The sequence below is a fragment of the Epinephelus fuscoguttatus genome, linkage group LG23, assembly GCF_011397635.1.
Source record: "Epinephelus fuscoguttatus linkage group LG23, E.fuscoguttatus.final_Chr_v1".
NCBI classification, from domain to species: domain Eukaryota; kingdom Metazoa; phylum Chordata; class Actinopteri; order Perciformes; family Serranidae; genus Epinephelus; species Epinephelus fuscoguttatus.
In genome coordinates this window covers 1,610,090-1,622,528 of record NC_064774.1, presented here as the reverse complement: position 1 = coordinate 1,622,528, position 12,439 = coordinate 1,610,090, and the positions used below count along the sequence as shown (strand labels likewise).

Here is a 12,439-nt window from a genome sequence, read left to right as displayed (position 1 = left end):
CTCGGTGACGTCATCTGAAAGCGCCCCGGACTCACAAAAGTGGGAGATTCGAAGTGGCCGCAGCAAAACAATGCGGATTTGAGCTTTGTCCACCTTTTTCTTAACATGTGATACATTAGCGCGACACATTGGAGACTCGTCACAACCGCTATTGTAAGTTTTACTTCATATTCATGTCGTACATTTAAGTTTCAGTGGCTTTAGTGGAGAAATATTAGCTGTTAGCAGCTAGCTGCAGCTCCACACCAAACTCCGTTTGAACGCTCGTTTAATTTTCACTCACATATTGACATTGCCTGCATTTCGGGAAATAACAAACAACTTGTTTTTTAAACGTTGTGGTCCTTTCTTAAATTCGGTGTTGCCGATTGGAGTGTTTGAGTTCCCCTCCTTCAAATAGCCACGATTAAAATAACCACATATTTTGCACTTTATATAAATTTTAACCAAATATGATGGCACCAGATGTGTCACTTGTATGCCGAATTTCCCCTAAAGATCTAGTAATTCCCAGAAGCCTTTCACTTTGACTCTATCGTCATTTTAATGAGTAAATGTTTGAATCAGTAGGTTTGATATCCCCCTCCTTCAGATAGCCACTTACATTTATCCTATTTTTTAATGCAGCTAAATAAATCGCTACTAGATGTGTCACACATATGCCGAATATATCCTAGGAATGTAATAATTCCTCGAAGCTCTTTAGTCAGATTGTGTCATCAGTTTAAATCTTCTAATATACAATTTAACTAAAAATGTTAGAAATTTGAAGGGAGTTTGGCTGACTTCCTGGACATTGCATGCATTTCAGAGAAGTAACGATTTATTGAAACGTTGTAGTCCATTGTTATGTTCAGCTTACACGGATCTATGTGTGTGATACTCCCACCCTAAATAAGATGCCACCAGATGTGTCACTTAAATGCCGATTTTCCCTTAAGCAGCTTTTAATTCTTAAAAGCTCTTAAATAAGATTCTGTCATTAGTTTACATCTGTCAGTTTTCAAGTAAACTTAAAAATGTGAGAAATGTGAAGGGAGTTTGGCCTTAGGTTGCATGCATTTAACAACACATAATTCAAACACTGTGGTCCATTTTTATATTCTGTGTTAAGGATGAATATGTTTGATATTCCTTCCTTAAAGTATTGCGAGTAAAGCCAAGGAATTAACCACAAATGTGGCACTAAATGTGAGATGCCTGGCAAAATAAGATGCCACCAGATGTGTCACTTACCTGCTGAATTTTTCCTAAAAACCTCTTAATTCTCAGAAGCTCTCAAATCAGACTCTGTCATTAATTTACATATTTTAATGCACAGGCAAACATCAAAATGTAAAAAATGCAAAGGGAGTTTGGCGTTACGTTCCTGAGTTTTGAGACTGTGTTCGCTGAACTCATGTTTCTGTATTTCCCTGTGATGTAAAGGATGGCCACCCCGAGCAAGACGCCACCTGGCGCTGACCCGAAGCAGCTGGAGCGGACCGGGACGGTTCGTGAGATCGGCTCCCAGGCGGTGTGGTCCCTCTCCTCCTGTAAACCCGGTCAGCTCCAAACCCTAATGCACAGATACAGATACAATACACAGAGGGGTGAGTGTAGTCTGATGGTAGCTGAACTTGTGTCCAGGTTTCGGAGTGGATCAGCTGAGGGACGACAACCTGGAGACCTACTGGCAGTCAGACGGATCGCAGCCTCATTTAGTCAACATACAGTTCAGGTAACACGGTCCTGCTGGTACTGGGAGTACTGGGAGTACTGGGTGTTTACGCTTCACATGATGTGCTCTGTTCTCACCATCGTCCTCCTCCTCTTCCTCTCTGCAGCAGTTAGAGATGGTGGAGCCCAGCGGGTGGATCCACATCTCTCTGATGAATCAGGTAACGTTTCTAATCGGTGTGTGTCTGTGATTCCTCTGCTTCTTCCTGTACAGGTTAGTTTCATGAATGGTTCTCAGGGCTGTCGGTGTTTGACGTGACCTCATCTTTCATGTGACCCATAATACCTTTTTGGCTCTGAAAACCAGCCTGTAGCTCCAAGCATCAAGGAGCCGTCAAGTGCAGAACGCTGGCATTGATCGATCTAGGCTGCTCACATTTATTAATATAAATATTTAGTTGTGTCATGAACCATTTCCTTTATTTTCTGCGCCCACTAGATGGCGCAAGTGTGCCACCTAGTGGTGAGTGTATTTAAACCCTTTCAAACCTGGGTCAGGTGCCTTTAACACGCGTTTCAACCATCAAAACCTCAAAGTATTGGTTTGATTTCTATAGAAAACATGGTGGGAAAAGGTTATGAGCACTATTGGAACATTATCAAAGCTCTTAAGTATTCTTAATATATGTTTAAAATTATGTTACAGAAAATAGATATTATTTCATTACATTTTTGACCAATCCTTATTAGGTAATTTTCTTCTTTTTATACTTTTATTTTTTGTGTATTTTTAAGGTAATTATTATTTTGTTTTACTGTGTTGCTTATTTTCAGGTAATATATATATATATATATATATATATATATGTATATATATATATATATATATATATGTATATATATATATATATATATATATATATATATATATATATATATGTATATATATATATATATATATATTTATATATATATTATATATATATATATATATATATATATATATATATATATATATATATGTATATATATATTATTTCATATATATATATATATATATATATATATATATATATATATATATGTATATATATATATATATATATATATATGTATATATATATGTATATATATGTAATTATATATTTGTTTTACTGTGTTGCTATATTTTATCAGGTATATATATATATATATATATATATATATATATATGTATATATATATGTATATATATATATATATATATTTTTTTTTTTTTTCCTCAAAAAACGCTTATTATGTTGCTCATTTTCAGGTCATTTCATAAAGTTCTCATTGCCTTTTTTCCAAATCAAGCCCATTCACTCAGGTTTCAAAGGGTTATTTTATTATTATTATTATTGTAATTATTATTATTATTATTATTATTATTACCTATTTATTCATTTTAATTAATATATTGAAATTTTTCGTGAAGGTATATTCTAATTACATGTATTTATTTAAATTAAATAAATAAAAAATTGGTAAAATTATTTATTCAAAATTAAGAGATTAATAAAAGTAACATTTACATATGTGAGAATTTACTAATAAATCATTAAATAAATTAAAAAATAAAAATCAGCTGTTGTGTTTTAAAAGAATAAATAATAAAAATAATATCTACATATGTGAGGTTTCCCCTTTTTAAGTGAATAAATATAATCAAAATATGAAAATAAGATTATAAAAAAGCTCAAATTAAAATTAAACTTAACACCTTTTTAAAAAATTATAGAAAATAAATAATAATAAACTAAATTTAAATGAGGTGCCTTGTAGTTTTGAGTTTAATTGTTCTCGTACAGTTTATTTTTTTACTTCTGATTATTTACTTCTTGTTTCTCTATTTAACTGTAAATATTTCTGTCTTTCTGCTGCTGCAACTTTTATTATATTATTAAACTAGTTTGATCAGACGGTTCCTGAATACAGTCAGTATTTTGCTTTTTTATTTTTACTTTTTTGTATGTTTGTTTGTTTTTGGCAGCTTGTGTTCAGAAAACATTTAACATTTGAGAACTTTGGCTTCTTTTTGTTCAATAAAAAAATTGATAAATGTGTTTATATTTTATTCTGAATCCAATCAGCGCTAAAATCTGAAAAGGACTCAACGACAGCAGCCCTCTTCATGTGACACTGTGTGTATCTTTATGTGTTGTGGCAGGAAGTTGTGAGTAAGAGCATCACTAATGACCTGTGTGTGTGTGTGTGTGTTGTAGCGGACAAACGAGCCCATCAGCACCTTCATGATCCAGATCGCGGTGCTCGCCAACCACCAGAACGGCAGAGACACGCACATGCGTCAGATCAAAGTCTACACACCTGTGGAGGAGAGCTCCATCGGGAAGTTCCCACGATGCACCACGGTCGACTTCATGATGTACCGCACCATCAGGTGATCGGGAGCGAAAAGTGACCTTCTGTGGACGAGGCCGACACGAGACGAGAGGGAGAGAGACACAATTAAAAACTCATGATGCAGATTGATTGATGGTTGCCCTGCTTATCATTGAAGTCTTTGTAAACGTGGCTTTTTAACGAACAGTACAGATGTTTTAAATTACAGTGCAAGTATTAAATATTACCACATTTAAAGTTAGTGAAAATATAAGTTTGTATGTTGTGATGTGAAGAATGGAAAGAAACAAACTCCCTCTGTGATGTTTTCTAAAGGTTCAGCAACATGTGCTCCGGCTGCACACGGCCCCACACACTGAAGAATCTTAAGTGAATAAGTTTATTTTTATCTTGGCGCAGGAGCCAGACGGAGTTTATCTAGAAGCCAAAATGTTTTCACGCAGTTCAAACCCAAACTGCTGCTGTGCCTACAGACCGTCTCCTGTTGTGGTTCTGTTTGTGAACATTGAATTAAACGTGTTTTAACGCAACATGGCTGCCAGAGTGTGACTGTGTGATGAATGAACACAGGAATAAATAAGGTTTGAGGAGCTTAAAGAGGAGTTAGAAATAGAGAATGTGACTTGGAGAAATGAGTCAGATTCCCTCCGAACATGAGGTGATGTGTTTGTAAAAGCAGGTGAGCGACTTGCTGCTGTTAAAGGGTCAGTCCGTGACTTTTTATTTTTTAAGTTCTTATTTCACGCTGTATCTTCCCAGTATAGGTTTATTGCTTTTAAAATTTCCCTTGTGATGTATTTACAGGTGTTAGCTAGTTAGTTAAATGCAACTAACACCATTTTCTCAAATCATGTTAAAAATTATACTCGTGATAGTGAGTAATCAGCAGTTGCAAGCCCCTAATCGTTATTAAAATCATAATATGATTATTAAGAGACTGATGTTTCGGGTCGCTGCAGTTCAGCTGTTTGACCACTAGATGGAGTCAGATACATGGACAGATCATAGACAGACACATGCACAGTGAGAACAGTGGTGTTAGAGGGACTCCGATCTTTTACTGAAGTAAAACAAAGTCCTGCATTGAAAGTGTTTTACTTCTGTAAAATTACAAAAGTTTTGGCATCAAAATTTACTGCAGGTACCCCAAAGTAGGCGACTCATTTTGCAGAACAACTCATTTTAGAATAATTTACATGAAACTACTGGATTATAATTATTGTTGCATTAATGTGTTCATCACTTTAATGCTGCAGCTGGTAGCTTTAGTAACTTTATAAACTGCTGCGTAGTTTAATCTATAATAATACATCATAAAGTATTAGTTGATTAGATTTTGTATTATAACCCGAACCTTTAAAGTTATCAAATAAATGTGGAATAGAAGTATATAGTAGCTTTTGCTGTCAGGGCTCCTCAGTTGTGGAACGACTTGCATGAGAAACGTCCACTTGTTACATCATATTTTATCAGGGCTGTAGTCAACCAAAGAAAATCTTGGTCGACTAAAGTCGCACATAATCTTCAACAAATCGATTAGTCGTGGGGAAAAAAATCTGCACGTTATTTTTTACTTGTGTGGTGGTGTGTCTGTGTCACTCTGCAGTTAAACCTCCAAAACACTAGTCGGTGGTGGAGGACTGTGTTAAGTGCTGTAAAGTTTAGTTGATTCAAAACACACATTAAACACACATTAAACATGGCTTAGTAGGAACAATTTCAAACACAAGTACACAAATCAGCTTCACTATAACTCGCAGCATTCACAGACAAACACTTGTCTTTATCTGGACTCATTTCCCCACAAATACAACATGCTAACATTATTAGTACAAGTCCATGGCGTTTTACATTGTATAAATGAGCCTAGCAGCTAGCGGCCTTTTCCTCTACTCATATGAAGCCAGGGACAACAGCAACATTTAACAAAGGTAACATTACATAATTCGGCTCCATTACAACTCACAAAATTCACTGACAAACAACTGTCTTATACTAAACACGTTTTCCAAGTAAAAACAACATGCTAACGTTATTAGCACAAGCCTATGACATTTTACATTGTATAAATTAGCCTAGCGACAAGCGGAGATTTCCTCTACTCATATGAAGCCAGGATGAATCACACACAAGACTTAAAAATGATGGATTAATCCTGGAAAGCTGTTGCTGTAGAACTTTTCTCCTTATGAAAGTAATACGTCGATTATTTGACGAATGAGAATTTGGTCGTATGAGAGCATATCGACCAAAAAATCGATTAGTTGACCAGGAGTCTACAGCCCTAAATGTTATATTGCACTTCCCTTTATTTATTTGTTTTTTAATTAATCAGTAAGCTTTATTTATGTATTTTTTTATTATAAATCATATTTTTTTTCTTTTTTGCATTACACTATGTTACATTTGTAATATGTTACCCCCAACACTTTATCAATATCGAGGTTACAATGTACTTTACACATAAAAACAACAAGTACAAAAATAAGTACACAGTAAATGTTTCACTGACCAGGGAAGGATACGCAGAATACTACTACTAATAAATAAATGAATGAAACTTTGTAAGAACAATAAATAATAATAAAAAACATAAATGAGAGAAGGAAATGTAAAAACAATGGGTGCAATTAAAATAATTTACATGGATTTGAAATGAACTGTAACAAGCTGAAGCTGCTATGAAGCAGCACATGTAAATAATGTAATGTAATGTAATGTTGTAAAGTAACTCATTATCTTTAAAAGGAGGTAACTAGTAGAGTGTGGTTATTACATTTTGAGAGTAAGTCGCCCAAAACTGTTCATAAGTGTGATACAAATAAAATGTTTTATCATTATAAAATGGAAATACTCAAGTAAAGGAGTTTAAAGTACTTGAGTAAATGTACTCAGTTACATTACACCGCTGGTCACGTGTTGTTTGTAACACGACTCCTTGCTTCTGTTTAGGTCTAAAAAAGCTCATTTGAACTGAACTGAAAGAGCGGGTGGGAGGGGGGGTGGTGGTGGTGGTGGTGGTGGTGATGTTCTCGGTTGCCGTGGTAACTGAAACTACTTCAGCCAGTAAGTGTTGCTCTTAGTTGAATTACATCGATCTCTGTGTGTGTGTGTCTCACACAGTAAACACATTTAATCTGGATTACACTCCACATCCACTCCAGTTTGAAGATTCAACACACACACACACACATTCATGTACCTCTATCTTTCTGAGAACTCTAATTCTAACCTGAACCTTACAACATACTCTGAACCCTCAAAAAGGCCTTTGAGGAAGCGAGGACTGGCCAAAATATCCTCACCTTCCCAAAGTGTCCTCACTCTGTTGGTTAGAAACATGATTTGGTCCCCACTGTGTAGCAAATACAAGCACACACAGACACACAGTAATGAGTCCCAGCCTGATGTTTTGATTGTGTTTTACTGGCTGCTACTTAGGCTGAGTGCTTTTTCTGGACTTTATTAGGCATTTTAATCATCTACACACACACACACACACCCTATATTCATAGCTGCTAGTTTGTGTGTGTGTTGTCAGGAAATGCAGAAGACACATTTCATCTTCCTCCTCGCTTGCAGCCATGATCACACACACACACACACACACACACACACACACACACACACACACAGAGTACAGTTGGACAAAATAACACGAACATCTGCACAATCTAATGCAATGCAATGCAAGATCTCTGCAACACACCCAACTCTGTTAACATGATTGTGTTTGGGCGGTCAGAGTCATTACAATAACAGCTTACACACACACACACACACACACACACACACACACTGGTACTGTAATACTTAACCCTCAAACCGCCCTTTAAAGCTGCAAATTCTTTATCTGGACACATTTTCCCCACAAATACAACATGCTAATATTATTAGCACAACTCTATGGCATTTTACATTGTATAAATTAGCCTAGCAGCTAGCAGCCTTTTCCTCTACTCATATGAAGCCAGGGACAACAGCACCATTTAACAAAGGTAACGTTACAAAATCTGCCCCCTTACAACTCACAAGGTTCACTGACAAAACAACTGTCTTATACTAAACACGTTTTACTAAAACAAATATAGCATGCTAACGTTATTAGCACAAGCCTATGGCATTTTACATTGTATAAATTAGCCTAGCTGCTAGATGTCCTCTGGTCACATGAAGCCAGGATAAATCACACACAAGTCCACTAGCCCTTAGGCTAATTTATACAATGTAAAATGCCATAGGCATGTGCTAATAACGTTAGCATGTTGTATTTGTGGGGAAAATGTGTATGAAATTGTCTGTGTGTTTAATGTGTGTTTAATGTGTGTCTGTTTCTGTTTAGACGACGTTTAACATCTGATTTTTTTGGGATTTGTAGAAAAATTTCTTATTCATAACAAACCTGAATCATATTGACACTGGAATAAATAAATAAATAAATAAACAAAATGACACCAGAACTGTTCTTTACATGACATTTTGTGTGTGTGTGTGTGTGTGTGTGTGTTAAGCCCTGAGGGGACGTACTTGCTGTCAACAAGCTGCAAAGCCTCATGGGTAATAGATGAGAGATGTTTTTCAGTTGCAGCTCACCTGCATCATAACTGCCTACACACACACACACACACACACACACACACACAGGTAATGAATTTATGAATAACCTTTCCCTCCTCATTTCCTTTCCTTCCTCTCCTCTTGTCCTATTTCACCTGCCATTGTCCTCCTTTCCTTTCCTATTCTTCCTCTCTTGTCTATTGTTCCTTTCCTTTCTGTCCTCACCTCTCCTTTCATTCCTCTCTTTTCCTATCCTTCCTTTCTTTCCTTTCAGTTTTTCAATTTTATTTACAAAGCCCAACATCACACATCACAGCAGGCCTCAGAAGGCTTTGCAGCATAGGAACTGTTTTCTGTTCTTCTTTTCTTTTCCTTCTTCACTCCTCTGTTCAGTTCCTGTCTTCCCTCCTTTTAACTTCTTCCGTTCCCTCCATTTCTCTCCTTTCTTATTCTTCTGTTTCCTTTCCAATTAGTTCTTTCCTTCCCCTCTTCTCCACTCCTCTTCTCCCTCTCCCTTTCTTTCTCTTCTTTCCTTTCTTTTCCTTTGACAATTCATGTCCTTATCTCCCCCTCCCTTCATATTCTTCCTTTCTTTCCTGTCCTGTCATCATTTCCTCTTATTCCTTTCGTCTGTTTTTTCCCCTTTCCTTTCCCTTCCTTTTCTTACTTTTCCTTTCCTGTCCTCATCTCCTCGCTCACGCCCCTTTCCTCGCCTTTCACGCCTTTCCTCAGGTCCCCTTTCGCCCCCTTTCGCTCACGCCTCCTTCCTCACTTTCCTCCTTCTCCTTTTGCTTTCCTTTCCTCACTTCTCCTTTAGGTCTCCTCATTCACTTCTCCTCCTTCTGTCTCCTCGCTTCACGCCCCTTCTTTACTGGATCAGACCCTCCTCTCAGGTTGTCTCCTTGTTCACGTCTCCTCGTTCACGTCCCCTCGTTCTCGTCTCCTCGTTCACGTCCCCTCGTTCATGTCTCCTGGTTCATGTCCCCTTGTTCTCGTCTCCTCGTTCACGTCTCCTCATTCAGGTCCCCTCGTTCACGTCTCCTCGTTCACGTCTCCTCGTTCACGTCTCCTCATTCAGGTCTCCTCGTTCACGTCCCCTCGTTCACGTCTCCTCGTTCACTTCTCCTCCTTCAGGTCTCCTCGTTCACGTCCCCTTGTTTACGTCCCCTCGTTCACGTCCCCTCGTTCACGTCCCCTCGTTCACGTCCCCTCGTTCACGTCCCCTCGTTCACGTCTCCTCGTTCACGTCCCCTCGTTCACGTCTCCTCGTTCACGTCTCCTCGTTCACGTCCCCTCGTTCACGTCCCCTCGTTCACGTCTCCTCGTTCACGTCTCCTCGTTCACTTCTCCTCCTTCAGGTCTCCTCGTTCACGTCCCCTCGTTCACTTCTCCTTTAGGTCTCCTCATTCACTTCTCCTCCTTCAGGTCTCCTCGTTCACGTCCCCTTGTTTACGTCCCCTCGTTCACGTCTCCTCGTTCACGTCCCCTCGTTCACGTCTCCTCGTTCACGTCTCCTCGTTCACTGTCTCGCTCACGCCCCTCGCTTCACGCCCCTCGCTTCACGCCCCTCGTTCACGTCCCCTCGTTCATGTCCCCTCGTTCACGTCTCCTCGTTCACATCCCCTCATTCACGTCTCCTCGTTCACGTCCCCTCGTTCACGTCTCCTCATTCACTTCTCCTCCTTCAGGTCCCCTCGTTCACGTCCCCTCGTTCACGTCTCCTCATTCACTTCTCCTCCTTCAGGTCCCCTCGTTCACGTCCCCTCGTTCATGTCCCCTCGTTCACGTCCCCTCGTTCACGTCTCCTCGTTCACTTCTCCTCCTTCAGGTCTCCTCGTTCACGTCCCCTCGTTCACTTCTCCTTTAGGTCTCCTCATTCACTTCTCCTCCTTCAGGTCTCCTCGTTCACGTCCCCTCGTTCATGTCCCCTCGTTCACGTCTCCTCGTTCACGTCTCCTCGTTCACGTCCCCTCGTTCACGTCCCCTCGTTCATTTCTCCTTCAGGTCTCCTCGTTCACGTCCCCTCGTTCACGTCTCCTCGTTCACGTCCCCTCGTTCACGTCCCCTCGTTCACGTCCCCTCATTCACGTTCCCTCGTTCACGTCTCCTCATTCACGTCTCCTCGTTCACGTCCCCTTGTTTACGTCCCCTCGTTCACGTCCCCTCGTTCACTTCTCCTCGTTCACTTCTCCTCGTTCACTTCTCCTTCAGGTCTCCTCGTTCACGTCCCCTCGTTCACGTCTCCTCGTTCACGTCCCCTTGTTCGCGTCTCCTCGTTCACGTCCCCTCGTTCATGTCTCCTCGTTCACGTCTCCTCCTCAGTATCCTGTCACTGTGGGTTCAGAAACACTCTGGTGTCACACCGAGTGAACCCATGAACACATCAGACCGTTTCATGTGCTCACAGGAGGAGAAAGTACCCTCCTTTATATGATTTATATGATTCATTTTATCAATGAACAAACATCACATCACCTCCTCCACGTTTCACTTCTCCTTCAGGATGTCGGAGCCAGTTTGTGTTGCGTAACGTTCAAACTCCCACGTACTCAAACACAAAGCTCTGCTGTGAGGGAACGAGACAGACTGTCAGGAAGTGTGGAGGAAGATGAAGGACTTCTGTCTCCCTCACAGAAAATAAAATATTAAATACTCAACGCTCTCTCTCTTCGACACTCCTTGTTGGAAAGACGTCCTTCATAAACACCGGCAGGGAAAAGTGACATTTACTGAAGTTAATTATCAGTAGAAATGTTCCATAATGTGATCACATCAAACGGCTAAAGTGAACCAATGAACTCTCACTGTGTGACAGAAACACTCTGGTATAAGTCTAGACTCACAAGTCAGTCTTTAGACACTTTGCTTAACTAAAGACTGATGTCTTTCTCCCTGATTTTGTGTTTAGATGGGCGGATACAATTTCAGAGTTTAAAAAAAAAACTCCCTACGTTGCAGAACCAATAGTAAATCTGCAGGGCGGTCCTTCAGTGGCTCGCTGAACTCTTGTGCTTGTAAACATAGTCCGACTAGAAACACGTGTAGCGGTACAAAATGGCTCAGCCGTGCTCGCAGAAAACGGCGTCAAAGTTAGTGGATGTTTGTCGCGTTTGCGGCGACACATTCTCACCAACTAAAAGAAACAAACATAATCTTTTACAAGGCCATGACTCATCCGTCCGGGTAGAAAACCAGCAGACCTTTTAGCTATATCTATCTATCTATCTATCTATCTATCTATATATATATATATATATATATATATATATATATATATATATATATACATATACACACATACATATCACATTTTTGTATCACTGTTTAGACTGATCCGATGTTTGTAAAGTCTATAAACACAAGGATTGAACAAACATTACTATTTCTGTGTGCACGTTTAGCTGGGCTAACCGTTAGCTGTTACTTTGTGTCTCTTTGTAGTCGATTTGTATCATTTTAAAGGCATTTTTTTTTTGTCTATTTGTGGTTGTTTTGTGTCTCTCTGTAGTTGTGTCTTTCTGAAGAAAATTTGTGTCTTATTAATTGTTTTGTGTCTCTTTGTAGTCATTGTGTGTCTCTTCCTAGTCAATTTGTGTCATTTTAAGGGCATTTTGTGTCTTTTGGTGGTTGTTTTTTTGTGTCTTTGTAGTTATTGTGTGTGTCTTTGTAGTTATTGTGTGTCTCTTTGTAGTCGCTTTGTGTCTGTAGTTTTGTTGTATCTGTCTGGGGAAACTGGGTCTTATGTAGTCATTTTGTGTCTTTCTGAAGGCATGTGGTGTCTCTTTGTGGTTGTTTTGTGTCTTTTAGTGGTTGTTATGTGTGTCTTTGTAGTTTTTGTGTG

General features: G+C 39.1%; 1 protein-coding gene across 1 annotated transcript; it reads left to right on the top strand.

Moving 5' to 3' along the window:
* The first annotated feature begins 1 nt into the window (after position 1).
* Positions 2-4,571, top strand: anapc10 (anaphase promoting complex subunit 10). Its single transcript, XM_049567666.1, is given in 4 exon segments — positions 2-153; positions 1,429-1,544; positions 1,630-1,880; positions 3,903-4,571. Coding segments are annotated over 3 exon segments (546 nt in total). The 5' UTR covers positions 2-153; position 1,429; the 3' UTR covers positions 4,083-4,571.
* Positions 4,572-12,439: the final 7,868 nt, after the last annotated feature.